General features: G+C 39.0%; 2 protein-coding genes and 1 non-coding gene across 3 annotated transcripts; 1 reads left to right on the plus strand and 2 right to left on the minus strand.

The window, feature by feature from the left end:
- Window positions 1-48: 48 nt before the first annotated feature.
- clgn (calmegin) lies at window positions 49-10,175 on the minus strand. The gene is made up of 15 exons (XM_088419367.1): window positions 9,980-10,175; window positions 5,545-5,787; window positions 5,392-5,465; window positions 4,825-4,883; window positions 4,533-4,674; window positions 4,231-4,312; window positions 3,872-4,064; window positions 3,141-3,330; window positions 2,939-3,052; window positions 2,442-2,598; window positions 1,992-2,207; window positions 1,785-1,901; window positions 1,569-1,716; window positions 1,319-1,485; window positions 49-1,216 (listed from the first exon to the last, which is right to left on the minus strand). Exons 2-15 carry the CDS (start codon window positions 5,785-5,787, stop codon window positions 1,148-1,150), a joined length of 1,971 nt encoding a protein of 656 aa, XP_088275493.1. The 5' UTR covers window positions 9,980-10,175; the 3' UTR covers window positions 49-1,147.
- Window positions 10,176-13,566: 3,391 nt separating this feature from the next.
- On the plus strand, window positions 13,567-21,162 carry exosc9 (exosome component 9). Its single transcript, XM_088419680.1, has 12 exons — window positions 13,567-13,717; window positions 14,022-14,116; window positions 15,129-15,248; window positions 15,567-15,669; window positions 15,749-15,886; window positions 16,074-16,156; window positions 18,465-18,597; window positions 18,684-18,772; window positions 18,850-18,996; window positions 19,086-19,249; window positions 19,343-19,421; window positions 20,981-21,162. The coding sequence occupies exons 1-12, from the start codon at window positions 13,652-13,654 to the stop codon at window positions 20,991-20,993; spliced, it is 1,230 nt and encodes a 409-aa protein (XP_088275806.1). The 5' UTR covers window positions 13,567-13,651; the 3' UTR covers window positions 20,994-21,162.
- A 1,403-nt stretch (window positions 21,163-22,565) lies between these two features.
- trnaq-cug (transfer RNA glutamine (anticodon CUG)) lies at window positions 22,566-22,637 on the minus strand. Its single transcript has one exon. It is a non-coding gene; the product is annotated as a tRNA-Gln (tRNA).
- Between the last annotated feature and the right edge of the window lie 5,304 nt (window positions 22,638-27,941).

A 27,941-nucleotide genomic window follows, 5' to 3' on the forward strand; every position in this document is an offset into this window, starting at 1 on the left:
ACTTTGGATTTATTGTGTCCTCAGTACATCTTAATGACGACACAGAGACACTTTTATATTAAATATTTTATTTCCAAGAGCAATGCAGTTTGCAAACAAATGTAAACAGGGATTATGGTATTTGCCAATGTCTGACAGGGACTATACAGAAGTTTTTACAAAAACAAGTGATTGCCAAAACAATGAGTATATGCATGGAATGTCAAGTTTAGCTTGTTTCAATTAGTGATACTTGCATTTTAAAATTCTAGTTAATTTTTTTTTTTTTTAATTTCTCGATTACCGATTTCCTTATTGTGTTTTTCTGGCATTATCAAGACCTTGACAAAAGCTTAAAATATGCGTGGTGAACTAACATACAAGCTTTGCTTTTTTGAAACGTTGAAATAAAATGTTCATCATCAAGGCATTGGTGCCATAATCCCACACACATTACATGATTACGACTCTCAAGGATATTTTGCTGCTACGTGATGAAAGAAATGCATGTGCCTGATCTGTTAACGGTTGTTTCAGTGCATTGTCTTCATCCGTCTACTAGCATACACTGCTGAAACTCTAGATAGTGATTTCAAATTGTTAAATAGTTATATCATAGTTATAAAATCAAGTAAATGCTTAGATGAAATAATTTACAGAAACTTGTGCGGTCCCCTTCACACTGCGGAAACTTATACACAGCATGCTGTTGTAACCTCTTTGCCTGGAACTCATGTATAAGTATTAAAACTCTACTAGGAAGGAACTTTATGTCACACATGATCTTGAAAGCAAAAGACATGAGAGCTGACAGTTCGGAAGCTGTACAACGCCTTCATTACGAGCCAGATCAATGAACTAAGAGGGAGAAGAGAGCTGAGGTAACATGTTAGGCTGCCATACAATGCTTGAAGAGGGAAAACGATTTTGATGCCGTCGAAAAAACGACAGGGGAAAACAACGAATGCACAAAGTAGTGGAGGTGCATCTGAAAAGCCAAACGAAAAGGATGACTGGATGCAGTTTGTCGCAGAGGGATGAAATGCAAATGGGGCAGCCAGGGTCACTGAAGGAAAAAGCACGTTCTGTCCTGCTCACGGAGGAAACGCGGCGCTTTCACGTCGTCGTCCTCGTGAAGGAGATGGGGACGGCAGTTGTCGGGGTTAGCTCATTCTTTCCGTACCCGCCTCTTCCTCACGGCTTTGTTACTCTCAGCAGTGTCACTGCCTCCATTCAGCTGGGAGGAAAGGATACCGTGAGCAAAATCAGACAGTGGAAATGTATATATATATATGCCTTCATGTAAAGACAAATGTTCTCATTTGACTTTTTCACTTACCTCCTCTTCTGTTCTCTCGGGAGCATTGCTTTCTTCTTCCTCCTCTTCCTCCCCATCTTCTTCCTCCTCCTCCTTTTCTTGGTTTTCTCCACCATCCTCATTGTCACCGTTGTCAGGTTGTTCTCCTTTTAGGTTTGTGACATCCTTGTCCAGAGCCTCCGCTATAGCTTTATAGTTACAGTGTGTTAAACTAAATGGGAAAATTAAGAGTGTGTCTGTGTGTGTGTGAGTTGCTCTCTATCGAAGTCACCTGCATCTGATTCAGCGTGTGCAGCCTTGTCATCTTTGTCGTCCTTGTCTTCGTCAGCTGCTGCCTCTTCCTCCTCTTCCTCGTCATCCTCTTCTTCTATATTAGCCTGCGGCACATCTACTTTCTTGTACACATAGTCATCTGGTTTCTGTATCAAAAAATGATGTGATTGAGATCATGCGGATACCAGATTTACAGTAAGTAGCTCGACGGTACCTTTGGCCAGCAGAAGAGCACAACAAGTCCAACAGGCAGAGCGACTGTCAGGATGTAGACCACCCACAGCCATGGGCGCTCCTCTGCTGCAATCATCAACTGGGCAAAAATCCCCGGCTGACGGGAGAACCATTTTGACCATTGTTAATATGACTGAGCAAACCCATGCAGATTTGCTGTCTTTATGAGGCTAGCATAAACACTGACCTCATTAGCGCTGGCCACAAGCTTCTTTAAACCCCAGCTGTCCGAGGCCCAGCGATCAGCAACTTCCTTGTGAGAGGTGATGATGAAGTTGTCGAAATAGATGTCGGAAGTCATGGACCATAGTTCTAAGCCCACGGCTTTGAAAGGCGTCATTTTGAACGGTTGCAGATCCTCAAAATATTCTGGGTTATGGATTTTACGAGGTTTCCAGGGGCCCTTTGGAGAGAAAAAAAAAATCAACATGCACACAGCGGGCCTGATTTACTATGATCGTAAAAAGCTAAATTTCACATTGACATAACTGTTTACAGACACCAGTGATCAGTTATTAATACATGTACAATATGAACAACATGGTATTTTTGCCCATTTTGTAAAGACAATTCTGCACCTGTCTTGGATGTCTAATAAGTCAGCCCCACAGAAAACAAAACAGGTAACTGTAGTTACCTTAAAGTTGGGATTGTCTATCAGTGGGGCTTTCCACTTGCCCTTGTACTGAGGGTTGTTAATCAGGGGGCGCTTCCATGGCCCACACCCTGGAGCACTTTCACATGCTGGGTTGGGGATCTGCTGGGGTTCCCATTCTCCATCCAATTCCTTATCCCTAAATACAGGAGAGCTGTCAGGCTATAAACTCTTACTCCGCGGCATCAATGAAGAAAATCAGTATTGCAGCAGCTGCGCCCACCCCCAAAAGGGTTTGTAATTGTTTGTTGATGCCACAGGATGGCAGTAAATGACTGCCTTTGCTAAAAACGCCTGTTCTTGGCATTAAAGCACGACTTTTATGGCATTGGCCACAGCTCAAAGCAGCAAATGGGTTAGTTTTTCAGTGATAACCACAGAACAAAAGAGAAAAGCTCAATTTCAGAATGCCAACTGAAAGTGTGCTATCTTTTACTGTACTGTATGTGTTTGTTGTAATGCGTTTACTGTCTACTTGCCAGTCTTCTGGTTTCTCAGCATTGGGATCAGGTATGTATTCAGGTTCCTCATCCAACCAGCCTTCTGGCTGCACTGCATCTGGGTCTTCTATTTTCGCAGGTGCATTCTCATCCCTGCCACAAAAGTACTTATTTATTTAGCAGGAATCACAAGATTTCAACGTGACAATCTGGTGGCAAAGGTGCGCGCTTGTCGAATTACCAGTCATCGGGCTTGAGGGCGTCGGGGTCAGGAATCTTGGCCCTCTCATCCCAGTCCTCCGGCTTAGAATCGTTTGGATCGTCAACCTCTTTAGGCGGGTTGACTGGAGGCACCACGTCATTCAGCAGGTTTCCGCGGCTTACGCTGAACTGGTCTATGAACATCTCGTAGCTGTTGTCTGGCTTGAGGACTGGCAATGGCGAAACACAGCAACGTGCACCACTCAATAGTTGCGTTTGTTACCGCAACTGTTTAGATGTGCTTTCATGAGGGTTATTTGGTCTTTGTAGCGGTTAGCAGTGATGAGCTTTCAAAGCAAGTGCACAGAGAATATTGATCTCAGGGTACTGTAGTTGCAGCCTACAAATTAAGACATTTTAAAATCATCTGCTAATTATTTTCCCAAATAAATTCAGAACAGGGCAATGCCAATAACATTTCACACATAATGTACAGTAAGTAGTATTGTTCATCTCTGGGCTGTATAGTACTTATTTTAAGCTTGGTTGCAATCTGGAAAATATATTTCAGATTTTAAAGGATTTATTGGTTTGGCCACAATAAAAATGGGTGTTTTTTCAGCCAGTTGTTAACTCCTCTGCCCCAGAGTTCTAAGGTTCTGAGCTTGAATCTCAGCCTTAGCTTGTCAAGTTTGCGCGAGTTTTGTTTTTTTGCAACTGACTTCAAGGCTGAATTTTCCTGCCAAAACCCTAATCTCCATGTGACCATACCTAAAGTGTAGAGGTGCGTCTTCTTGTCAGTGTAGAACTTCTTGAGGTCCACATCAGCCCGCTTGGCATGCTTTTCCTCAAAATCTTTGTTCAAGGGATTCTGGTGGCGGAAGATGAAGTGGAGCTTGTAGTCCTCGCCACACTTGTCGGGTCCAAACATGATAGTGTAGGGTGTGCTGTCATTAAACTTCTCCTAAAAGCCAGAACATCAAATGTGTTTGATAAAAATTCAAATAGCTGTGAGAAACGTTTGCATTAAGAGGTATTCTGGTCACTGGCACGGCGTGGAAGCAGCCACCAATTAGCACACTGTCATTCTCATAATGAAGTCATGCTAAGGCATGACGATAAATACCCACCAGGTTGATATCACCAGTGTCTGAAAGCAGTTTAACATATGCGCCACCACAGTCAATGCCATCCTGGAAATTAACTTCATATCTGGGAAAAAACAGACAAAGTTGGTTCTCTACACACATTTTCTGTGACTCATACAAGGCAGAATATACACTGACGGCAGAACTTTCTCCCTCAAAACTTTAAGACTGTCATGTAGGTTTAAAAAAAAAGAAAAAAGTTGGAAAAGTGTTTTGACTGTTACTACATTTGGTTCATTAAATCAAGTGATTCCAAAGCGAATATTGCCATTGTGTGTACTGACTGTACGACAAGGGGCTCATCCTGGAAGACGAAAGGTTTGTCCAGCATGACGGCGATGGCATGATGCTTGGCACGAGACTTGAGCACCAGGCCTTGGTCTCCCGGAACCTTGTTCTCCTTCAGCTGCTCCACGGCCCACTTTCCTGCATTGGACATATAAAGGAAATCAGCGGGTCCTTTTTTGGAAAACACATTGCTGCATGCTTAAAAGTAATCCACAGAAGATATTTTTGTTTCCCGGATAGCACAAACATGCATCATGCTTTGTGGTTGAAGAGGTGAAGGGCACAAACCGTCATATTTTGCGATGTCATCATCAGCATCTTCCTTCACTGTTTTGGACAACTGCCATCTAAGGAGAACACACAATAATTCATGCCCATGTTGGTCTATTTGATGGCATGGTGGCCAACTGTCTAGCACATCAGTCTCAAAGTAAAGGGTTGATGGCTCAAATTTGGGATCTGGCCTTGCTTGGTAGAGGCACTAATCTGCCTCATCATCAGTCACTTTACCGCATGCACACACGCGCCTTACAAATCCTGCACTGCAGGAAAGCTGCTTAATTGCACTACATGATATTTTGCGCCATCATCCTCATATATATAGTTTCTTCCACTCCATTAACTCCATAATACTGTATGCTCAAGATGTATGTCTATTCATTTATTAGTGGTTCATTATTATTGTATTATTTGCTTGGCAAAAATTGTCGCGGTGTGCCGGTATGGTCCGCGTCCACTCGGTTTTGTGTTTTAACACGTTTTCCATATTGTCAGCTTGTCACTGCCTTTACACAAGCTGGAAGTTTGCATCATGCCAAAAGCCGAAGCGCTACGTGCTTTCACAGTAGAAATTACCTGCCAAGTGAGCCGTGATCAAAAGTCTCCGCAAAGTGGACGTCTCCAATGGGCACAGGAGTCTCATATGTTACCTATGAAGCCACATGAATCAAATAGTAAAATAGGTGGAAATGTCATATTTTCTTCTCGTCCTACTTGTCCTTTACTCACTTGGAAGGACACTTTGTCCTTGGCTGTGGTTTTCAGATCTGCTTGTGCCTTATTTTCCTCCATGTCCTCGTCACCCTCCTCCTCCTCCTCAGTGACGAAAGGCTCCATTTCCTCCTCGTCCAAGCCATTTTCTTTGTCAACATCTGATTGGTCAACTTCAGACTGCTTTTGGGCCATTACCACGGCTACAGTCAAGAAAACAAGGAACAGCACCCGCCACATCCAGCGCCTGTCCAGCTTCATCTTGAAAGACAAAAATTGTCACATGAGGTGGGCAACATCACTAATATTATAAGACCAAGTGCATGCAAGAATGGAGAGCTAGGAAAGGTGACAGAGAAAAGGGAAATGGCATCACATCAGCAAAGGGGACAACCCTCTGCTTGAATTAATCCCAAAAGGCCTTCCCGTCCCCTCTAATGCATCCTGCGTCTAATCTCAAATTGGTGTTCTTAACTCCCTCCCAATTGCAACACAGGGATTTGTGCATGTGAGGTCTACACATTGGCTTCTTATACCAGCTTCCTTCCAAATTCAAAACTATGCATGTTAGGTTGACTGACAGTGAACCAGCCCATGTATATTCCCCTAAGTGAGCCAGTACACAGTAGGCACCAGCACAGCCACGATCCGAAACAGCACAAGAAGTATAGAAGTAAATGCGTTTTTATTCTTAAAACAGTGACCTGATTTGCTAACCAGCATTGAGAATGGGCATTACAATATATTGCAAACGGCAAAGGCGTGGTTGATGCCTTTTTGAGCAGCACAGTCAAATGCAATTAAAAAACAGCAACAAAAGAGGTTTAAGGCCATGAAACAAGTCTCTCCAATTCTATTCAAAGTAAAAATGAATTTGTGCATTTGATGAACACCTGTAGGCTTTATAAAACACATGAGAGAACTTGTTTCCTCACAAAAATGTGCAAAGGTCTTGTATATCTACAGTGAAATGCCGCGGTGAGATGAACAGGCAAATTTCATACCTGAAATAGTGTAAGTTCTCCTTGCTCACTACACAGTGAATCATCAAAGCAAAGTAAGGTTTGTTTTTATGCTAGAAAAAGTATTGAAGTAAAAAAAAATGCAAAGGTCTAATTATATATAGAGTGAAACTCCATGGTGAGTTGATCAAACACATTTCTGACAATTGTGAATTGGGAACCAGTGTGTTGTCTCCTCGCACACTAAACAATGAATGATGAAAGGAGGGAAAGATTTGGGGGTTTTATGCTAGAAATTGGATTAAAGTATTTCTGTACAGAAAATGTTGATCCCTTACCAAATCTTTTGTGCAAAATAAGGATTTTTCTTTTTTAATATTTCATCGAAAGCATTCCCAATCATTATTTCATTAGGCTAACCTACAAACAATATACAAATACAAGTAGTATTTATCTTTATCATTTTTGATTATCCAGCAGCCATTTTTCTTTAGATTTGATTCACTCAACTCATCATTGTCTTGTGTAATTGAATATGAATTACATTTAGAAACACATTTCCACATAATTTAGTTTTTTCAGCTTACCGTATTTTCCGCACTATAAGGCACACCGGATTATAAGGCGCACCCTCAATTAATGACATATTTTAAAACTTTTTCCATATATAAGGCACACCGGATAATAAGGCACACCCTCAATTAAAGACATATTTTAAAACTTTTTCAATCACAATATAATAATACTCAAATAACAATAATAACTCAAATAATAACTCTAAACTCTCAAGAGCATAATAACTGTCAATATGACCAACCTTGTTAAACTGTAAACACACAAAAGATACAGGTAAAGCTTACTTTATCACTTCATTCCCCATCTACGAATCTCAATATTGATCCATATATAAGGCGCACCTGATAAGGCGCACCATCAGCTTTTTAAAAAAATATATAGCTTTTAGGTGCGCCTTATAGTGCAGAAAATACGGTACTTTTATTTAGCACACACATATCACTGCTTTCAGAGTGAAATTATACTTGGTTAAAACGTTGTAAAACATTTTTTTGATGTTGTTCGGCCTCTTAAGCACCACCTTGTTCTGGGGTGTTAATTAAATTTTGCGCAGTCCTGTGTTGCTTTGAAATTCATTTTAACTGTGAAAAAAAGATTATTAACTGGTTACTTCAAAAAAATTGAATTACGTATGTTGTTAATGATCATCAACATGTGTTATAAATTATGACAATCAAAACCTAACACTTTGTGGTGGCCTTGGGAAGCAATTCATTTGTAAGGCAACAGAAAATCAGACAGGTCTCATTAAGACACAAATGACTAGATGCTGTGCAGCCAAGGTAAAAGTTATGATTAAAAAAAAAAACTTTCATAAAATTGTGTTGTAACAGTGAATGGGAATTCATTTCTTTAGTATTGAGGTCAGAGAAGAGAAGGCATTGAATGTGGCCAGTTGGCAAACTAGGCTTTTTTTCCGTCTTTAGTGCTAGCTACTGGTACTTTACAAATGGCTACATTTGTTGTTTTTTATTGATAACAAACACGACTTTGCAACAAATACTAACAGCATCAGTTAATAATCATTTAAGTCAGCTTGGAGTTCATTACACTTACCAGGTAAAATTCCAAAAATTTAAATAGTGCTGCCTTGTGTATCCCAAACTGAAAATGTGCGAATGCAAAGGCAAAGCTAACTATTTACATCTCTGCAGAGTTAATATAACACTATGTGAAATATTAACCCGGAAATAACGCCTAGTCTGGATACCATTTAACGCTCAGAAACTTTTAACACTTCAATTGTTGGTGTGTTTTACACTTGCGTGGTATTTTGTCCAACCTTTTGCACTTTACATCAAAGGAGATTCAAAGCATTGAAAGATGACCAAAGTTCAACGTGGCACAATCACTTCCAGGAGTGTGCCCTCCCTTGGCTAAAGTACTGCAATAATGACCCAAACTGGTCAAAATACTGCACAAGGGTTGTAGCTCCTTGACTTTCTTGTTCGCATAAAGCATTTCAAAGACCTTTTCAGCCTCAGTAAAAAGCTTGGACCCTCCCCTAGCACGTCTTGCATGAACCTATTGTTTGTGGGATGTGGAGGCCAGTAATGGCAGTATATGAATATGTTGAGACAGCCCGAATTGCGAATCTTTCATGAACCTAACATTCATGGGATGCAGAGGAAGCCCTGAGTAAACCCTTGCAAACATGAAAGCAAATCCAAATTCAAACATCACAACAACTTCATATGGCAGACGTGCAAATCCCTTCTTCTACTGTGTTGCCCTGGAAGAATATCTTGGTGAAAATCAGTTACTAGGCCATATCACAGTGAACATTAATTGTTTTATCTTTAAAGATGAACACGAAAGGGGGAAGTGAAATTAAAAAAGTGTTACAATAATGTTCTATATGGCACAGGTTCTCTAACTAAGGGTTCTATTTGATATTGCAATTGTGAAATATGAATTTATCATCAAAATTCAAATGTATTGTGGCAAGACAACGAAACACACATTGCTGTTGAAAATGTCTTTTCTCTTCACATGTGAACCAGAACTGTACAATTGTCCAAATCATCAAAGTCAACGTCTCAAGGTTGAAAGAGTCCAACTTGCCGGGTGGCTGAGAGCCATGCTCCTCATGCTCACCACGGTGTTGCATTTATGAAATATAAATGAAGTAGCAAAATCCAAACCCATCTCAGGGGTGGCCATTTTGCCACTCTGAAAGTGACATCAGAGTTGATGGGGCAACTACAAGTCACTGCTCAGCGCTTGTAAAGTCACATGACCAAACTCACAAAAGCTGTGTTATAATACTGCTGTTGCATCATTACTTTTTTGGACGAACTCTTGACATGCAAGTATTTATTTGTGTGCTTTGTAGTGCATAAAAACACTAAACTTTTTGGTCAAAGACCGGGTTTCAGTGTGACAAATGAGTGAAGAAATAGAAATAGGGTTATGTAGATTCCATTCTAAAAAGCAGATGTTCATGAGTGACCGGCAAGGACAAGCTGCAAACGATCCCCTCGCACTTGGGCCCAGCATCTCTTCACAGTCCCATGAAGAAGGCAGCTACTTGAAAACACGAGTCTTAGGTCCTGGGACAGGTCATTGAGCTAACATGGCTGCCTGTGAAAAGTGAGACGTCTAAAAACTCTTCCGAGATGAGTCTGCTTTGTGCAGCAGCACCTGCTTCTCTCCGGCTAATGTGTGTTTATCACAAAACGCTAGAAAGAGCGCAAAACAGTCAAGTGCAGGCTTATCTTCGAAAATAAGGCGCCATAAGAGGAAACCTTACTAACGAACAATTCAAAACCAAACAAGGGATACACGTCGTAAAGCCTAAACTGTCCCTTTAGATGATATTACGTGCCAATGTATAACGGTTAGCTTGTTATATTAGCGATGTAGGAGGAGGGAGGGGGAGAGTGGGGATGGCGAATGAATGAGAGCGCACAAACCTCGCGTCTTGCTGTAGCGGAGAAAATCCACAACCAAACTGCTCCTTCACCCCAAAATACAACAACCAAAACAGCCGATTCTTTCGTTGACAAAACGAGGTATCGACGAGCATAGGCGTACTCTCTGAAATGACGTACGCGATAATCAGTTGCCCTTAGATGACAGCACCGGCCGAACGACTCAAAGTAGAGTGTAACAGACGCGCATGCGCAGTTTGTTTTTGTGAGGCTCTGCCAAAGTAACGTCTTTATTATATTTCCAATGAGCATACAATTTGGTTGATTCTAATATACAACACATTGTTTTAAAAATGTCATAACAATGGCAAAGGTAATCTTTTTTTCCCACTCGCATATTGTGTTGTGAGCTGTGATCCAGACTTAAAGGGACAATGTGTAAGATTTAGACCGTTTTTCAATAAAAATGACTAAATTCAATGATTATTTAAAAAACTTGCAAATAAATGTGTTATTAATGACGAACGGTATGTTTTAAATATAGTCGTACGTCGAGTTATCATGAAATTATATTACATGGGGGGGGGGGGGGGGGGGGTGGCACTCCTCTGGAGGCTGCCATGTCTGTCATAGCTACAGACTGGTAAATGCAGCACCTCCTGCTATTCCTCATGAAAAACCGTCTAAATCTTACACATTGTCCCTTTAAAGGCAAAATCAGTACTTTTTAGTGAACTCGAGCAACATCTGGTGATTTTGAAGATCGCCTACAGTGGTGTTTCAGAGGCACCGGTGTCATGTGCCCCAGTATAGATCTGCTGTGCCCCAGGAAAAATATCATCAATAGAAAAAGAATAAAATCACTTAAAAGCACACGTTGAACTTTCTATGGTACTTTCTATTGCTACTTTATTCACTCTACAAAAGAAATACACACATGGCTAAATAATATGGTAATTTATTCACATGCAAAGACCATATTTTTTTGTAATAAACAGTCCCATTCACTTATAATGGCCAACATTTTATATTTAAAGTTGTCAGATTTCACATTCTAAAGCTTTCCGATTTCATATTCACAACATTTATCTAATTTGTTTAGCTTTAGGGATCGGTCCCAACTTTCCCATACACTGATTCACACACATATTGCAGATTTTTTGCCATCATTGCATTTTTTTTTTTTTTTCAAATTAACAGTCCCATTCACTTATAATGGCTGATTAGAAATTTCACATTTAAAGCTTTTGGATTTCACATTCCCAACATTTACCTCATTTGTTTAGCCTCAGGGATCATTCCGATATTGCAGATATTTTTTCCATAATTCTTCCATAAGAATTTTTCTTCTAACTAATTCCACATTCATTTCCAATGGGAGAGACAATTCCATTCATTCTCAACTGGGAAATTATCGCTGGCTCTTTGAAAGGCTACTTGGTAAAGTGGTTTTCCCACTAATCTTTATTTTCTATCCTAAAAGGTCCTAATGATTTACATTGGGTGAAATGACAGTGAACTAAACATTTAACTAACACCTTATTAAATTTGACATAAGCTCATTTATTATTTTTCATGCTGTTTAATATTGTAATAATTCCTCATTTATAATCATTATATAATAATTGATGAGAATTATTTTTCTGCATTTTTAAGTATTCACAAAAAAATGTAATTATTATTTTTCCATTTTTTATGATTTTTTTTCAGTGTTTCCATTTTAATATTTAAAATTTTCACCAATTCAAGGCATTCAATCACTCAACGCGATTCCAACATCATCTAGTCTTATTCATATCCTTTCAACACCTTTAAATTTGGGTTTTTGTACTTAAAAGATATAAGCCCAAAAAGATACAAAAAGATTCATTGTTCTTCTTTTTTGCTTTTATCTATAATGGTTTGAAGTCGAGAGTAAAGTCCATAAGTAGGCCAGATGCATTACCCCAGTATATGGTAGGTGGTTATTCAAAGATCTAGACAGCAACATACAATAATATGATTGATGGTTTTAAAAACTGTTTTCTATAATAAATAAGTGCAAAATATGTTGTTTTTTTTCACGCACTTTGCGTGCTCTCATGAATTTTTTGTGGCCAGTACAGTATAAAAGGAGAGTGTGTAAGATTTAGACCATTTTTCATTACGGACAGTAGGAGGTGCTGCTGGTGCTGCATTTACCATTGTCCATAGCTAAAACAAACTTGGCCACCTTCGGAGACGTGCCACCCCCCACATAATATAATTTAACGATAATTAGATCCATGATCGTATTTAAAACATACTGTTGAATATTAAGAACACATCCATTTGCAAGTTTTTGAAATTTACAATTATTTAATTCCTTCCTTCTTAATGAAAAATACTTGGCAAACTCACAGAGATCGATTCTTTTGTGTGTACAGTAGTAGTTCTAATCAAGAACTAATCAATTGAGAGATAAAATAAAATCTCTTATCACAGTTTTGTATTTTTTTATTTATTTATTTGCAATTGACATACACAGTAAATTCGGCTTTGAATTACATTTGCAAAGTTTCCCTCCATCGACTAGCCGTAGCTTAATTAAAGATGGTGGAGAAACATGGCAGCCTCCTGTCTGAGCGGTGCGCCATGTAATATAATTAGCCATTACTAAACCTACAATATATATTTTAAAAAAGATAGGGGGGGGATTGAACACATTTTGTTGCATGTTATTGAAAGTTTTAGTGGTTTTTTTTTTTTAAATGAACAACTTTTTTGTTCATCAATAAATACTACTGATTGTCCTTTAAATTCATTTCCAATTTCATATTTTGTGCAGTAAAATCCCATTTATTCTGGGACTCAAGCAAGTGTAAATTTGAACCTTAAATGAAGCATTTTGACATCGTTCTAATATATATCTATCCATCCATTTTCTACAGTCGCTTATCCTCAGCAGGGTCACTGGCTTGCTCGTGCCTATCCCAGCCATTTTTGCGCGGTAGGCAGCGAACACCCTAGGTTGGAAGCATTTTTAGCCGACAGCAAGTGGCAAAATGACCATGCCTGGCGATGGGTAAACATTTGCTGCTTAATTCATATTCTCCAAATGTAATGTTGATCAGAATGCCTAGTTTAGTGACTTGGCATGTCTCTGAAAAGACTGCATTCTTGTGCCACTCTGTCCCCAATTTCTTCGCCTTCCTTTGTTCACTACAGTAGACTGCATCCTTGTACAGTGTTTGCAGAGTGCATAATGTATGTTTCAAGAAAATTTAACAAGGCTTGAAAAAATTTGCAATGGTCACGGATATTTTGAATTAAGAAACGTATCTAAGATTTATTAATATTTTGTATTCATTGCATGTTTTCTGTTTCATTTGCGTGGAGTTTACCAATATAACATTGTAGTTATCCTGTTTTGTATTTACTTTTATTTTTGCCTTGTTTTATTCAAGTGTCTGCAGCTTATCATCAGATAGGCAATGGTTAAATTAAGTAACATGGAACACAGATTTTTATTTTATTTTATTTATTATGTAAAATCGATTCATGGCAAACCAGACAATTTTTAGGACGCGGAACAGTAATTGAAATATAAACGCAAACACGAAAAGCCGGACTCATTTAAATGTGACGTGCATTTTGTAAAGTTTCCGGGTTAAAGTTCATCACAATAAAAACGACGCTTGCGTGCCACTCGTGAACGTCCAAGTTTTAACATAGAGAATAAACGAATTAAGCAGAATGAAGGAGACGCCTTTGTCAAATTGCGAGCGGGATTTCTTGCTTAAAGCCATCCAACAAAAAAAGGTAAATATTGCCAGTTCGCGACCCTTGTGAGGATACGCGACTATTGAAGATGGATGGATGTTGCGGCTTCGCTTTGTATACGCGGTCTGGTCGTGGTCAAATCATTTGGATATGTTTAATTAAAGAAAATCAAACATTTCAATAGTAAAATTATATATTTTTTAATGTAAAATCTTTCTTTTATGTTTGAGGTTAAAAAAACATTGCATGATTGAAATGTCCACTGTGTTGTAGTATCGTGTCCTGTGTGTATTTTACTGCAAATCTTAATGATCTTAATTGATGTAGCATTGCCTCCTTGCAGCGCCTGGATGGACGAGAGACCTATGACTACAGGAAAGCAAAGATCATTTTTGGGACTGACTTTGGATGCTGTTTCGTCGAACTAGGCAAAACCAGGTGAACGATGGTCCACGATAAGAATGTTTCTAAAAATGCTATTCCAACTTAAACACAATACTGAACTTAAGAAAAAGAAGGGAATTCAACATGTGCTCCATCTCCAAAAGGTTGATTTTTTTTTTCAATTCTCTTAATATGTACGCAAACCTTGATAGCCATTTAAATTATTTGGAATAAGTGTTGGGTTGCAACAATTACAGGAATCATGCCACCGTAGTTTGATTTTGTCTATTTCCTCAATTAAAATGTTCCTCAATGTGTAGTTAAAGGTATGATATGAAATTAATAAATTCATTTGGATATATGCTATTTACAACTTGAACATTTGTAAAAAGATGGTGCATTAATTGTGCAGACGTTTACTGACTAGGCATGGTAAAATCTGATAATCTGATGGTATGATAACATTGAGCAAAAATATCACGGTATCGCTGTATCATGGTATTGAAATTATTGTTCTGAAATGTGTAATTTTCAAATCTTTTTTGCTAAATAGCCATTTTCAACATTAGGAAAACGGTTTTATTTCCAGACAAAATATACAATACAGCATTAGTTTCAATAACAAACATTTACCATGCTAAATTTAAATAAATATGTAAATAAAATCCAAACAACCCTTTTTAGTAAGTTTATTGGTGAGCATAACCTGTTTTGCTCACAAATAAACATATCCATGAATTGTTTATGATTGAACATGTCTAATCTAAACTGAAATATAGGCACTACGTAGTATAAAAAAGTATGAATGCACAAAAATATGAAAAAAATAAGAATAAATGCCCAACAATATTTTTAAAAATCATATTGCCTACTGCAACATGCCCCATCTTCAACAGACTGAACCTGCCTCCATGTTAAGGACACATCATATTTTCAACTTGACACCGACACTGTAAAGTAGCAGTTTAAACTCAAAATCAGTACTTAGATAACGTCTTCCTCCGTCTCCTTTTTGTTTAATACTCACTCAGCTCTTTTTTGGCTACCTTTACTTGTTATTTTACAGGGTAATGGCCCAGGTGTCCTGTGAGCTGGTGACCCCCAAAGAGAACCGACCAAATGAAGGAATCATGTTCTTCAATATTGAGCTGTCACCCATGGCTTCACCTGCATTTGAACAGGGCAGGTAATGAGACAAAAAACTTACTTTATCTTTTGAAGATGAAAAAATACACATACGTTAACTATCGGTTTCATCACTACAAAATAGACGTTCAGCCACCAGACCAAAGCAGCAATTTATTGTGTCACCTTAATCTGATCATGCACATTTTCAAGTAGCAATGATGTTAACACAAAAAAAAAAACAGTCAGAGAACACTGCATTATGGTCAAGTAAGCGTGTATATTTCTTTGTAGCAGCTGATGTAGAAAGAAAGGAATTTTATCATTAAATTACTCGAGTAAAAGAAAACAACTGTTTCATGATTTTGTTTCTTTGAAGGCAGTCGGAATTGTCAGTGAAGCTAAACCGACAGCTGGAGAGATGCTTAAGGAACTCCAAATGCATCGATCTGGAGTCCTTGTGTGTGGTGTCCGGAGAAAAGGTGAACCTCGACAGTTGAAACGTAAAACACACTTATCATTTCTGCGGCGATGGTGACAAGGCTACTTTTGTCTGACCAGGTATGGCAAATTCGGGTGGATGTACACATGCTGAATCATGATGGGAACCTGATGGATGCTGCCAGCATTGCCGCTATTGCCGCTCTGTGCCACTTCAGGCGGCCTGATGTTGGCGTCCAGGGAGATGAAGTCACTGTGGTAAGTTGGTAAAAGCCATGACAGTTTACATTGATTTATTATGAACAATCGGATAAAAGATTGTCAGTGTCCTGTCATATATGACCCTTTCTGCTTTCACATGAGTTACCTGTAAATAATAATTTATTCTCAGGATCATTGTTTCCTACTCTGCATATGCTGTAAGTGATTGTTTTTGCTCTTCCAGTATAGTCCAGAAGAAAGAGATCCCATTCCTCTTAGTATCTACCACATGCCCATCAGTGTCAGCTTTGCCTTTTTCCAGCAAGGGTAAGGCTGCAGCAAAAATGGAATAATATTGTAAGCATTTCACTAGGATACCAAAATACACTTTTCAGATTGCCACTGCAGTATTGGGTGATGAAGGATTTTGTTTTACTGTTGTTTTTATTGTTTGGACATACTAAGTGTTGATCTTGGAGGGGCAGACCTACAAATAAGATTCCCCCCCCCTCTTTTTTTTTAAAGAAAATAAGTAAAACTTTCAGAAAATTCAAAACACGTTTTGCTTTTCTTTTCGCATTTTAACATACCTAATTCCCTCTTAGAAATAAAGGCCATCTAAACATGGGACGATATCAGAATCTGACTGTATGATAGCCTGGAGCAAAAATGTCACGGTATTAAAACTACAACTCTAAAATATGTCATTTTAAAATCTTTTTGGCTAAAAATAGCCGTTTTATATATTATAAAAAGGTTCGATTTCTAACAAGCTTTTTCATACAGCATTTGTTACAATGACAACATTTTCCATGCTAAATTAAATAAATAGGTAAATAAAATCAAACAAGTTTTGCCCACCAATAAATGTAAACATGAATTCTTCCTGTTTTAACACATCCAATTTAAAGTGAAGTATGGACACTAAGTATAAAATTGTATATAAATATAACTGCACAACAATTTTGTATACTTTTAAATTATTGATGGATGGTAGTTTATTTTAAAGCAGTTATTCAACCACTTTGTATTAATTAATAGCACAATGCGAATTCTGTCATTTCATGTTGACCAGAATATATTTTCCCCCTCACCCACGCACATGCTCACACAAACAGACTCGCTCTGTCTGCCTGTCGCGCTCTCTTGCGCTCGCTCGCTGCAAGCTCGTAGTTCACTCGTAATGTCGCCTGCTTCTTTTAGATAGCCAAAAACTTCCCAGACAGCCGACTATGTTTGTTTAGACAAGGGGGCAAAGTTCGATCGGTTTGCCTTTTTGACCCACACTTTAACTCGATAAACTGGTTGCGTCCCACCTCAAGCTATATAACGAAAACGCTCCGTGAAAGTAGCATAAACATGTTAGCCACCTTATCCGTGGTAGTTAGCTGCAGAAGCAGACAAACAGTGGTGCTGAGGTAGACAAACAAGAAAGCGTACACTGTGGTTGGCTGTTGCAGCCGAAGAGGACTCATGTATGATAAACAATGAGAGGAGGCTCCCACTGCACGCTGCAGTTGCCCATTTAGCCAAAGGACGCATAAGTGGAAATGAAGAATTTGGACCGTTTTAAATTACTATGACGTTCCAAATCGTGATATGTATTATTCCCTCGCTACTTCGCGCTTCATCTTTTGCGCCCTCGGTGCTTTGCTCTCCCCCCCCCACAAGAAAAGCTATACTGCGGAGAGATGTGCCACGAAAGTTTCTTACATGCCAAACAGACGAGCTAACTAATCGTACATGCCACGAGGGGGGACGAAAACTCTTTCCTGAGAGGGGGGGCTTGGCAAACTATAATTGAGAAGCACAGCATTACAGTAACTACCAACATTGCCAGTTATCTTTAGGCCAGTCCTTCTCTAATAATGAATGAACAATATACAGTAGCTACCATGCATGTTTCTGGGATTTTGGGAGGAAGCCGGAGTACCTGGAGAAGGCCCACGCAGACATAGGGAGAACAAGCAGGTTCCACTCAGGAGGTGAACTGGGGACCTCAGAACTGTGGGGCAGACATGCTAACCACTCTTTCACTCTACCGCCCTGTCATTTTATTATTGTTTAATGAAAAAAAATGCTTCAGGTCCCTAAAATTAACCTGCCCAAAAAAATTATCTGCAAAATTACAAAATTGCTCCTCAAATTAAGTCAATCATTCATAAAACTATACAGCACAATATAAGGCCTCCATTAATCTTTTCATGTGTCTTACTGTGTAAACGGTAGCAGCTCCACAAGAGAAGAAATGACAATAAGTAATCTGTGAAGTAACCTCTCTAAACATAAGCTTGTAAACAATTAAACACATTTGTCAGCAATCCACTAACATGGCAAAGTTTAAAATCAGTTCACTTTAAAAACAAAAACATAGGTTACTCTTTAGTTCCACCTGACCACTGTTTCTATAATATTTATGTTCATGAACACAATTTATGACTACTGTATCTTTAGAATATGCAACATACTAAATGAATGTCAAGAAATTCACTGATTTTATAGAGCGTGTTTCAACAAAGTAGTTCTCTAACACACACACTAGCATTTGTGTGTTGCCTTCACGGCTGAGTATGCAGCAACATAGTGAAGCCCAGGTTGTATACATTACTTATTGGACCTGTTGTTTTCTACGCAGGACCTATCTGCTTGTAGACCCAAGTGAACGGGAGGAGCGTGTGATGGATGGCTTGCTGATGATTGCAATGAACAAGCACAGGGAAATCTGCTCCATCCAGTCAAGCGGTGGCATCATGTTGCTCAAAGAGCAGGTAAATGTGTTTCTTTTTTTTCTCTGGAATTTGAGTTTCAACTCTCCCACTTGTCCTTTGAGCAATTTTTATTTTTGGCATTGAAGGTAATGAGATGTAGTAAAATTGCAAGCGTCAAAGTGTCAGAAATCACAGAACTCATCGCCAAAGCCCTGGAAAATGACAAAAGTGCCCGGTGAGTTGACACCAACATACTTGAACATCAAACGGTGGAAGATCTGGGCGAACAAATTCCGTAATAATGCTTACCAGGAAGGCAGGTGGAAAATGCGGCTTTGCTGAATCTATGCCACAAGGGCGAATAACTGCTCTAAAAAAGGAGGAGACGGCAGTGGAAACGACAAATGCCACCGAACGAGCCAGTGACATTGTCCTGAAAGCCGAGGCCCCGCCACAGACGTATCTTATATCAAATGTGAAAATCAAGTGTTGCCGTTTGTTTCTGCTTCTATTTTTACCATTGTGGAACTTTAACAAACCAACACCAGAAGTCAAGCACTCGTCGTGCCTCTCCCAGGCATGGGCCAGGTAGGCCAAGGTCTTCAGAACAGCTGGGAAATTGAGGAAGATGACCAGGATGAAGCGGAAGCTCGCAGCAGTGATGAAGATGAAGAAACAACGATGGAAGTAGGGAAAGGACAACAAGCAGAGGGTAGGGAAGATTTATTTCTTCATTCTGCTGGAATTCCGTCTTGTAATAGCAAGAAAAGAAAGAACTGAGCTCATGATTTGTTTTTATTTTCAGGAGATTTGGTTGAGATATCTGACAGTGAAGAAGAAGAAGTGGTCATACTTGAACCCGAGGCAGCAGACAGATTTCATAAGTAAGCGTTCCCTTTGTCAACCAGAGCTCGACTGAATTTTTCAATGTGTTTGATCCAGATAAGGTGCCTTGATGCAACCGATAACCCATCGTTAGTATAGGCTACTCCTGGCCAACCTTTCCAGAAGGAAAGGTCTTGTCTTACGCATACTCCACACATACAACAATGTTAACAGCAACAGGCCACCGACAAATTTGACCTAATTTTCACGCCACAGACTTGTCAGCAATACTCACCAGTGCATTATGCAGTTTGAAATAATAGAGGACATCAGTTTAACTTTCCAAATATTTCTGTTGGGACCCATAGTTTTTTTCGTATTACGAGACCTGGGGACTCAACAGTTTTCAGAGGAAACATGAGCACTGAATTAGAAATAAATGTTTGTCCACGGAAAAATATTAAACATAAAATGTCCTCTTTTGAGATTACAGGAGAGATCTGTTTAAATAAATAAAAAAAATTATAAACTTTTTCATAATGAACTGCAGGTTTACTTTCTCTCTAGTCTTCACAGTCCAGCATTTTCATTTAGATTTTTTTTGATGACATCCTTTCTCCATGAGGGTATAGTCTTTACACCAACACATATATATATATATATATATATATATATATATATATATATATATATATATATATATATATATATATATATATATATAATAATACACACACGTGTATATGGATAGGGCTGATGCCAACATTTTGAGGTGTTGAAAGTAAATATAAACAGTATTTACATTTGACAATGTTATGACCCTTTCAAAGCCTGCCCAAATTTAAGGCCAGGCTCGTGAAAAATCCCCGGACACCCAGGGGTTAAACAAGTCTGCTATAGATGGTTGACTCACGTGACTGCTGTTGCCACTTTTAATTTCCATATTATGGTCTGCCTTGCTGGTCTCCACTTTGGGTGCGCTTGTTGTGGCTGGATGTTGATGGCGCATGTGAGTTGTTGAATTCGTCGTTCTATCGCTTGAATAACCAGTTTGTTTGAAATGATTCCAGATGGATTATTGGGCACAACTTTGTACTCTTTGACTTCATTTTGGTCAGCCATTTTTGCTCCTAAACCATGAACGGAACATGTCAAGATCTGTGACATTTAAAAAAAAGACAAAACAAGAAGAAATTGATAGTAATAATTTGATTTAATTTCTTTGTTATGATGAAAATAAAGCACGTTAAATTGATACGCGACATAATAATACACACATTGCGTCACTTTGCATTGCAATATATGGATATCATTGCCCAGCTTTAAATATTACAGATGTAACCTTCTTCAAAAATGTGAGAAAAAGCCCACTAGACCTTCTGAACATTATTTAGGGTTACTGAGACACATTACAAATGATGACAGATGCGTTCTGAATCCATGAAGAGAAACTTTGAATATGAATGGTTAGTTCTTCATTTTTTGTGCACATTGTTAAAATGTTTTCTTCTTTTCCCAAATGAGCTGTGAAGAAAATTTGTATGTTACATACACTCAACCTGTCATTTGAACTTATAGGTCCTGTCCACTCACTCTATACGCTTTTTCTCCCTTGCAGGAATACACGTTAAATTTCCCTCCAGAAGGGGCCCGAGGCATGAAAGAAACGGCACAACAAGCAATGAGATTTTCACATTTGCTAAGTTATCTCGAGCGACTGTGAAACCTTAGAGTTGAAGATACTGAGACTCTTTCTAACATGTCACAAATATTTTTGTATATTAAATATTTTGACTAGTCTTTATTTTGATCCGCTGATTACCTGAGGTCATTTATTTTCCACAGTTTTCTTTAGTTATCTCCATTGTAAAAGCGTACACAAAAACATCCGTCTATGAGGTGGAGATAAACATGCCACTTATTGGTCGACATTGGGCGTCATTTCTATGTTATTCCGTGCTATGTTATAGATGTTGGCTTGGTGCAGAATGCGCCATTAAAAATGTGGGGAGTGGTGCAATCCTTAAATGTGTCTGTTGTTGCTTAGAGGGTAATACTCGTGGAATGAAGCCCTCCTGTGACTAACGTTAAGAAGTCCCATAATATCATAATAACACCCATAATATCATTTTTTAAAATAAGCTGATTTTTAACTCATTTAATGCCAGGGATGTATTTTCATGTTTTTTTTCCAAAGAGGCCTGACATTAAATCCCAGATACTTTACTTAAGTATTAAATTGATACTTAAGTATCAGGGATTTAATGTCTGGAATCTCTTCCGTTATGTTGTGGGTCAAACTGACGCATTTGAAAGGTAGAGTAAATGTTGAATGTAGTTCTTCAGTTCCTCTGCTTGGTTTAGGTATAACCAACAAACCACCATTAACTATTGTGTGTGTGTGTGTGTGTGTGTGTGTGTGTGTGGGTGTGTGTGTGTAAATATATATATCTTTTTTTTCTTCTTTTTCAACTCTCATAACAAAGCCCTGGTCCAAATGATGAATATAATATTATTGCTGTTTCTGTGGAGGGAGAAAAAAAAAATACAAGATTTGTTTGCAGACACAAAACATTCCTGAGGCATTTGGATAATTACACATGACCTCAGCTCTAATTGACCAAGGATGTAATAACAGTTTTGGCATGTCCGTATAAATGCACACATCTTCCGGTCATATTGACCTTGTGACATATTCCTGTTCTTGAGAAATTAACTTCAATCACAGGTTAAAACAAAACGTTGGATTTGGGTTATATACATTTGGTCATGTTTGGATGAAATGCGCTCCGGGTAAAAATGACCCAAGGACATTATTGCCAGTTTCCTCATTTTACTTGGAACCTGGAACTACTAAATTTTGATTGTAACAGCATGTGAAGACCGATCATGTTAATGATTTCCAATTCTCAACAATTTGAAAATGGTAATTATAACTGATTTAACATTATGATAATTTAGCATGGCTACATAAGTCATGCAACGTTGGCTTTTTGATCTTTGCTACATGCATTGGGGAACGCTAAATTCGAAACAGTAAAGCAGCCCAAGGGAACCGAACCTTTGGTTTTGGTTTGATTCAAACATGGACTGGGCAAACTTGACTCTTGTGTTCTAACGAAGTAGCGCAGACAAAACGTCCGCTCAGGCTTCAATCACGATTATCCTGATCAATTCCTACGACAGGGTGGAAAAGTACTCGCAGGTTCCACCGAGATTTGAACTCGGATCGCTGGATTCAGAGTCCAGAGTGCTAACCATTACACCATGGAACCCCATGCCGGAATGAAAACCTGTATACAAAACGTGTGTGAAACGATTTGTTCCGCTTTCTTTTTTCCTACCTATTGAAACTTGCGAGTGCAAAGTATTTGTAATTCAACTCTCATTTTCACGACTATGACTCATAGCGAGACACGACTTCACGTCTGTGTACAAATGTCTTGTGTGGATTTCCGTCTTTGGATGGAATGACATATATCTATTGGGTTGGAGTTGAATATGCAAATTACAATGGCGTCACGCCAAGGTATGGGAAAGGGTTTCTTACATATCAGCTGCAGTGTTTGTTTCTACCAGGAGGGGTTCATAGCTGTTACAAATGCTTCCGTAAAACGACCGTAAAACTGACCCAAATTGCCACTAAAGTTTCCTTTGAGCATCACTAAAAATGTGCAGATATTATCCTTAACTTGATGTGCTTTTGAAAACTCATTGTTTGCCGTTCTCTGATTGATTTATGGCAGCCCGGATTTATGGCAGCCCGGATGGCTATCTATTTTGCATATTCAACTCAAACCCCAACTGAAATCAGTCACGCATACAAAAACGTTAATCCACACTAGGGATTCGTGCACAAGTGTGAAGTCGTCAAGAGTCAAAGTCGTGCAAATGAGAGTTGAAGGTCCCGCTCAAAATACTTTACACTAGCACGTTTTGAATTCGTAGTTACGAAAACATGCGAACACGCAGGCACACGCACACACACAGTTTAGAGTCGTACTGTATTCATTCAGACACAATTCAAACTCAACACAATACAGAGTCGTACTCATACGAATGGTTAAACAGTACACGTCTTTCGGAAGAGAATCTTACTCCTTAGATAGAACTGGTGCAAGTATTTACCGGAAAGGCCATTTACCATAAAATATTGGTCAGAACGACGGTTTACGTTTTTAGTGTTTGCATTGAGATTCTTGACAGAGCATCTTGTTTTAATACAGAAAGGAAAATACAGCATGAATACAGGACGCAGCATGAAAAAAGTTGGAGTGAGAAAGTAGTATACCGCTCTGCGGGACACCTACATCCATTGTTGGAATTACTGCTTAGTCTACCCACATCGGATGTTCTTAGCCACATCACAAAATATAATTTCTTGCGATCATTTTTTTTTTTCAGAAACCTGTCTAATCTCATGCTTTGCGCATTTCCCTTTGATAAAGTAAAGATTCAACAGGGAAAAAAACGAATGGAAATACTGTATACTTAATATGTGGTTGACATGATGATTTGGCCAATCATTTTGCAATGTAAAGACCTTTGTTGTGGCGATGCCAAAATGTTGTGGACACAGAAACAATTCAACCTTATCAAAATATGTTTTGATCACCATGACAAGCAATGTATAAATTAAGATACTTGTCCATAATCATTTGCATGAATTTGCCGACATTTGCAACTTGTGCAAAGGATTAGAAACTGTTTGTTTTTTTTTTGGCAGCATGCGCACTAGTGAAAAAATGTAAAGATTGAAGTAGTTTTCGGAGCAAAGTAGCAAAGCGACTCAGAAAAACTGGATCGTAACAGTTGTAATGTAGGATATGTTGCACAAGATGTCACTAATGCTGCGACTTCGTCTCGGGGAATAACAGGCCATATCTTCTGCGGAGTCTGCCGAGTCTCGTGGTTTGAACTTGCAGATAAGTGTGACTATGTGAGGCCCTTGTGATTGGCAGACAAATAGTCCAGGTTGGAGCTTGCCTCACACACGTTTTATAGTTGTTTTATATTGTACATGTATAGGTTTGTCAGCCTATTTACGTACAGTGCACGGCACCAGTTTTCTTTCAAATGATGGTTTGCAAAACAAGCAGCATCCTGGCATCAAAAGTTGTCATTTGTCTGAAATCATACTCAATATTATCTAAATTATTGCAACTTTCATATTATTACTTAGTAATGATGCCCCTGCACCTACAAAGGATACATGCACATTCCTGTCATACTTTTAAGAATTTGTCGATCTGAAATGGCGCTTCTTCTCTGTATTAATATCAAACGTGTAGTGTCCAAATGATCACACCAGATCCTATTACAGTGAATTTACACGGCCTTAAGAAAGAGCTTTTTAATTGTTGTTGGTGGTTCATCAGTAATGTGACAATGATCCACGCTCAGGAGCACTCAAACTGCTATTAAATCGTTTGGAACTAGCCTGTTTTTAAATCGGTCAGGGTTTCGAAAGGAAAACTTTGGTGACACGTTTCAAAGAAATACAAAGTTGGCAAGGTGTTTTAGTATTTACCAGAGGTTTGTCTGAATTTACAAATGTCTTGTCAGTGGAAAGTGCAACTGTATGGCATCACGTTAATACAAGGTTCTGAGAAGTGGTGTTGGAATGGACAAAGCCATGCATCATCATGCATAGTTCCCCCTACAGAGAAAGGCATGTGGCTGTGCTCTCTAACGCTCTCTTGTGAATGTCATATTGATGAATGGTCCTATAACAGCGACAACCAACACCTTCTCTGCCACTCATGTTGTTGAGGTCTCTTGTATCCTCCAAGAGGGATGTGTAACTGCACACAACACCACACAGCCCTTCATTTTTGCACAATTTGGGGGGTAAGGGGGTTGCTTTTCCTGTCTAACATATAGCAAGTCCAACTGTTTTCTTTTTTCTCCCTGCAAAAGCCCACTCGCCCCTAAGTTCACCCCTTGCACATGCATACTCGCACTCACATGCGGACGCATGGCTCAGTGAGTGGAAAAGTACTGGACAAAGCAGCGCTGGGAGTGTGCCTGTATGTATCGCAAACCGGTGGCAGCCTTTCTACACGTAGATGAACAACATCGGCCCTTGATTAAGACGTCAATGCCAAATTCTATTTGACATTCAGTTACAGTATATTGAAACTATGCACAAAATGCCTATTCCATAATGGATGAATGCCAGGGGCCATGCACAAACAGTGTTGTGAGGAGTTTGGCTGTTAGACAGCCCTTTAGCTTTCTGATGGTTTTCATGGTCTCCAAACAGCAAACTGACATTTTTCCAGCTTTTATCACTTCTTATCCCCATACATTGTTTGATAGCAGGAACTGCATTAGGCATCCTGTGGTTCCAAAGCCAAGTTTTTACAATCAATTATTGTCACCCATCATCCCAATATAGTTAGAATATTAATATATTACATGATCCATATATAAAAACAGATGCCAACCATACTTCACCTGAAGGGCTGAAGCAACACTGTAGGACCTTACTTGGCTAAGATCACAAAAGTCACAAAGTGTCTGCAGAAAGTTACTGTAGTTGTTAAAGTTACGACAATGTCTTTATTTGACCATAAAGGGCTACTGCATGATTTTTGCATCAACCGGGGACATTTTTACATTGCAGGAAAACTACAGTACTGAGTCATAAATCAACTTCTAGGCCAATGAAAACAGCCTTATGCTAGCCACTCCGAGAAGTCTATGGCACAGTGCCAACGCCGACAGGAACAGGAAAGGGGATAGATACACAGACAAAACGGATAGGTCCTAAAGTATTTGAAGGGTATGCAATCTTCTATGCTTTTACATATGATAATTCTATGTAATGGTGTTAGTTTGCTCTACAACACATCTTTCATTAGTCGCAATAATTATTCATGGAGAAAAAATATTGTCTAGATCAGAAAGGCATCATTCACTGTACATTAATCATATGACTTAGAAACCACTCACTGGAGTCCACCCTAGGAGTGAGAAAACATTTTGCCCCCCTCCCCCTTATTAATGGTTTGCTTGCGATCACACCAGATTGACCTGAGCGAGGACCTTCAAAACTGTTTAGAAAACGGATGGAAGGATTGTAAGGGCACCCAATAGTATGATAAGTAGCAAATGTGAGTTAATCTTTCAAGCAAATTGCTCCTAATATCATAATTATTCACATACAGACCATTTATTCTGGAGCCGGTAAATAAAATAGATGGATTGAAGATGGATTGGATGGATTATATGAATAATTGATCTAAATGAGGATGAAAGGATTTTGTGCCTGTTTAAAAGAGGCTATGAGCGGGGTTGTGTCCTCTCCAAGAAGTCTTTGGCATGACTCAGGTGTCAGGTCTCAAATGACTGAATGAGTGGGTGACATGTCAGATCAACTGCTCAAGTTTAGCAGGCATGAATACGAGGTCATCAAGAGGACTCGTCCAAATCAAAGAAACGGTACCAATAAGTTTCCAAATCTGAATTTTGAAAATGTGTTCTAGCAATTATGATTTGAGAGAATGCCCGACCTTTCCATCCCCATCTAACTCATCCAGGGGGAGGGGTCAAGATCGGGATCCGGACATAATGTGTGATGATGTGACAGACAGCCTCCCGCACCATTAGCACCAACGCACCAGTCGGTGGCGATCCCTTGCAAGCTCCACTTAGGTCGACTGCCTAGCTATTTTGCTCAGGAACAATCAAGAAAAAATGCAATTAAGAAAAAAAAAAGAACTTCAATTGAAAAAAGACATTGACAATTTGAACTTCATTTCAGAACAACACTGTGTAAACATGATCATGTTTCCGGGACGAACTCCAAAATAAAAGCGTTCCAAAGCACGTCATGTTACTTGCATCAGAAGTCAGTTTATTTTGAAGGACTGGTTGACTTCCTCACAACGTTTAGCTGCCACTTCGATTCAGTGGCTTAACAGACCCAGTCCTTTTGAATTCACTCTGTCCAGGTTCCATGGGTGCCGACCCAGGCGCAAGGTCATCTCCCAGCATGGCTCCAGAGAGGGGTCCCGGGGACCTCCTGTAGGCAAGGGAAAGCGTGATCTAAATGTAATATTTGTATCCGTCGTTAGGATCTTTTGGACAACGATTTGACAGTGCCAGTCACATAGCACCAGACAATGTAGCTTCAAAGATAATTCATGAGACAATTCTTCTACTAGGATAAGGTGACGGTTCAAAGAGAGGCCTGTCTGTAAGTTTGAAAACCTATCCTGTAACAAAAATAGTACTAAGGTTAACCATTTGTGGCCATGAATCTAAAATATAGTCATGTGCTAAATAATAAATAATGACCAACGTCAGGATCTTTGGGACAGTCTACTACACCGTCTGTAGAAAAAGCATTGATTGCAAATATGTTCATTTTTATTATACAGTATTGGCAGCTGCTTTATTCTTGTGAGTGGTTAGATCAATCAATCAATCAACGAATAAAATAAAATGTTACGACAATGAGTTCGGAAATATTGTCAGATTTAAGCTTTGATAAAGTGACACACGTAAGCAATCGGGCTGCAGTTAATCATTCTAAACGTATATGATCCCCAGCCTTTCTCGTGCTGATCTCA

Source organism: Hippichthys cyanospilos, chromosome 7 (assembly GCF_059441005.1).
Source record: "Hippichthys cyanospilos isolate Australia breed blue-spotted pipefish chromosome 7, RoL_Hcya_1.0, whole genome shotgun sequence".
In the NCBI taxonomy this organism is placed as follows: Eukaryota; Metazoa; Chordata; class Actinopteri; order Syngnathiformes; family Syngnathidae; genus Hippichthys; species Hippichthys cyanospilos.

Bases quoted from the DNA above. Each gene is read 5' to 3' on its own strand.
- clgn (XM_088419367.1), bottom strand. From the start codon at position 5,787: ATGAAGCTGGACAGGCGCTGGATGTGGCGGGTGCTGTTCCTTGTTTTC. The intron at 5,466-5,544 runs GTGAGTAAAGGA...GTGGCTTCATAG, and splicing joins AGGACAAAGTGTCCTTCCAA to GTAACATATGAGACTCCTGT. The intron at 3,053-3,140 runs GTAATTCGACAA...CTTTTGTGGCAG, and splicing joins GCCCTCAAGCCCGATGACTG to GGATGAGAATGCACCTGCGA.
- exosc9 (XM_088419680.1), top strand. From the start codon at position 13,652: ATGAAGGAGACGCCTTTGTCAAATTGCGAGCGGGATTTCTTGCTTAAA. The intron at 18,598-18,683 runs GTAAATGTGTTT...TTGGCATTGAAG, and splicing joins TCATGTTGCTCAAAGAGCAG to GTAATGAGATGTAGTAAAAT. The intron at 18,773-18,849 runs GTGAGTTGACAC...AATGCTTACCAG, and splicing joins GAAAATGACAAAAGTGCCCG to GAAGGCAGGTGGAAAATGCG.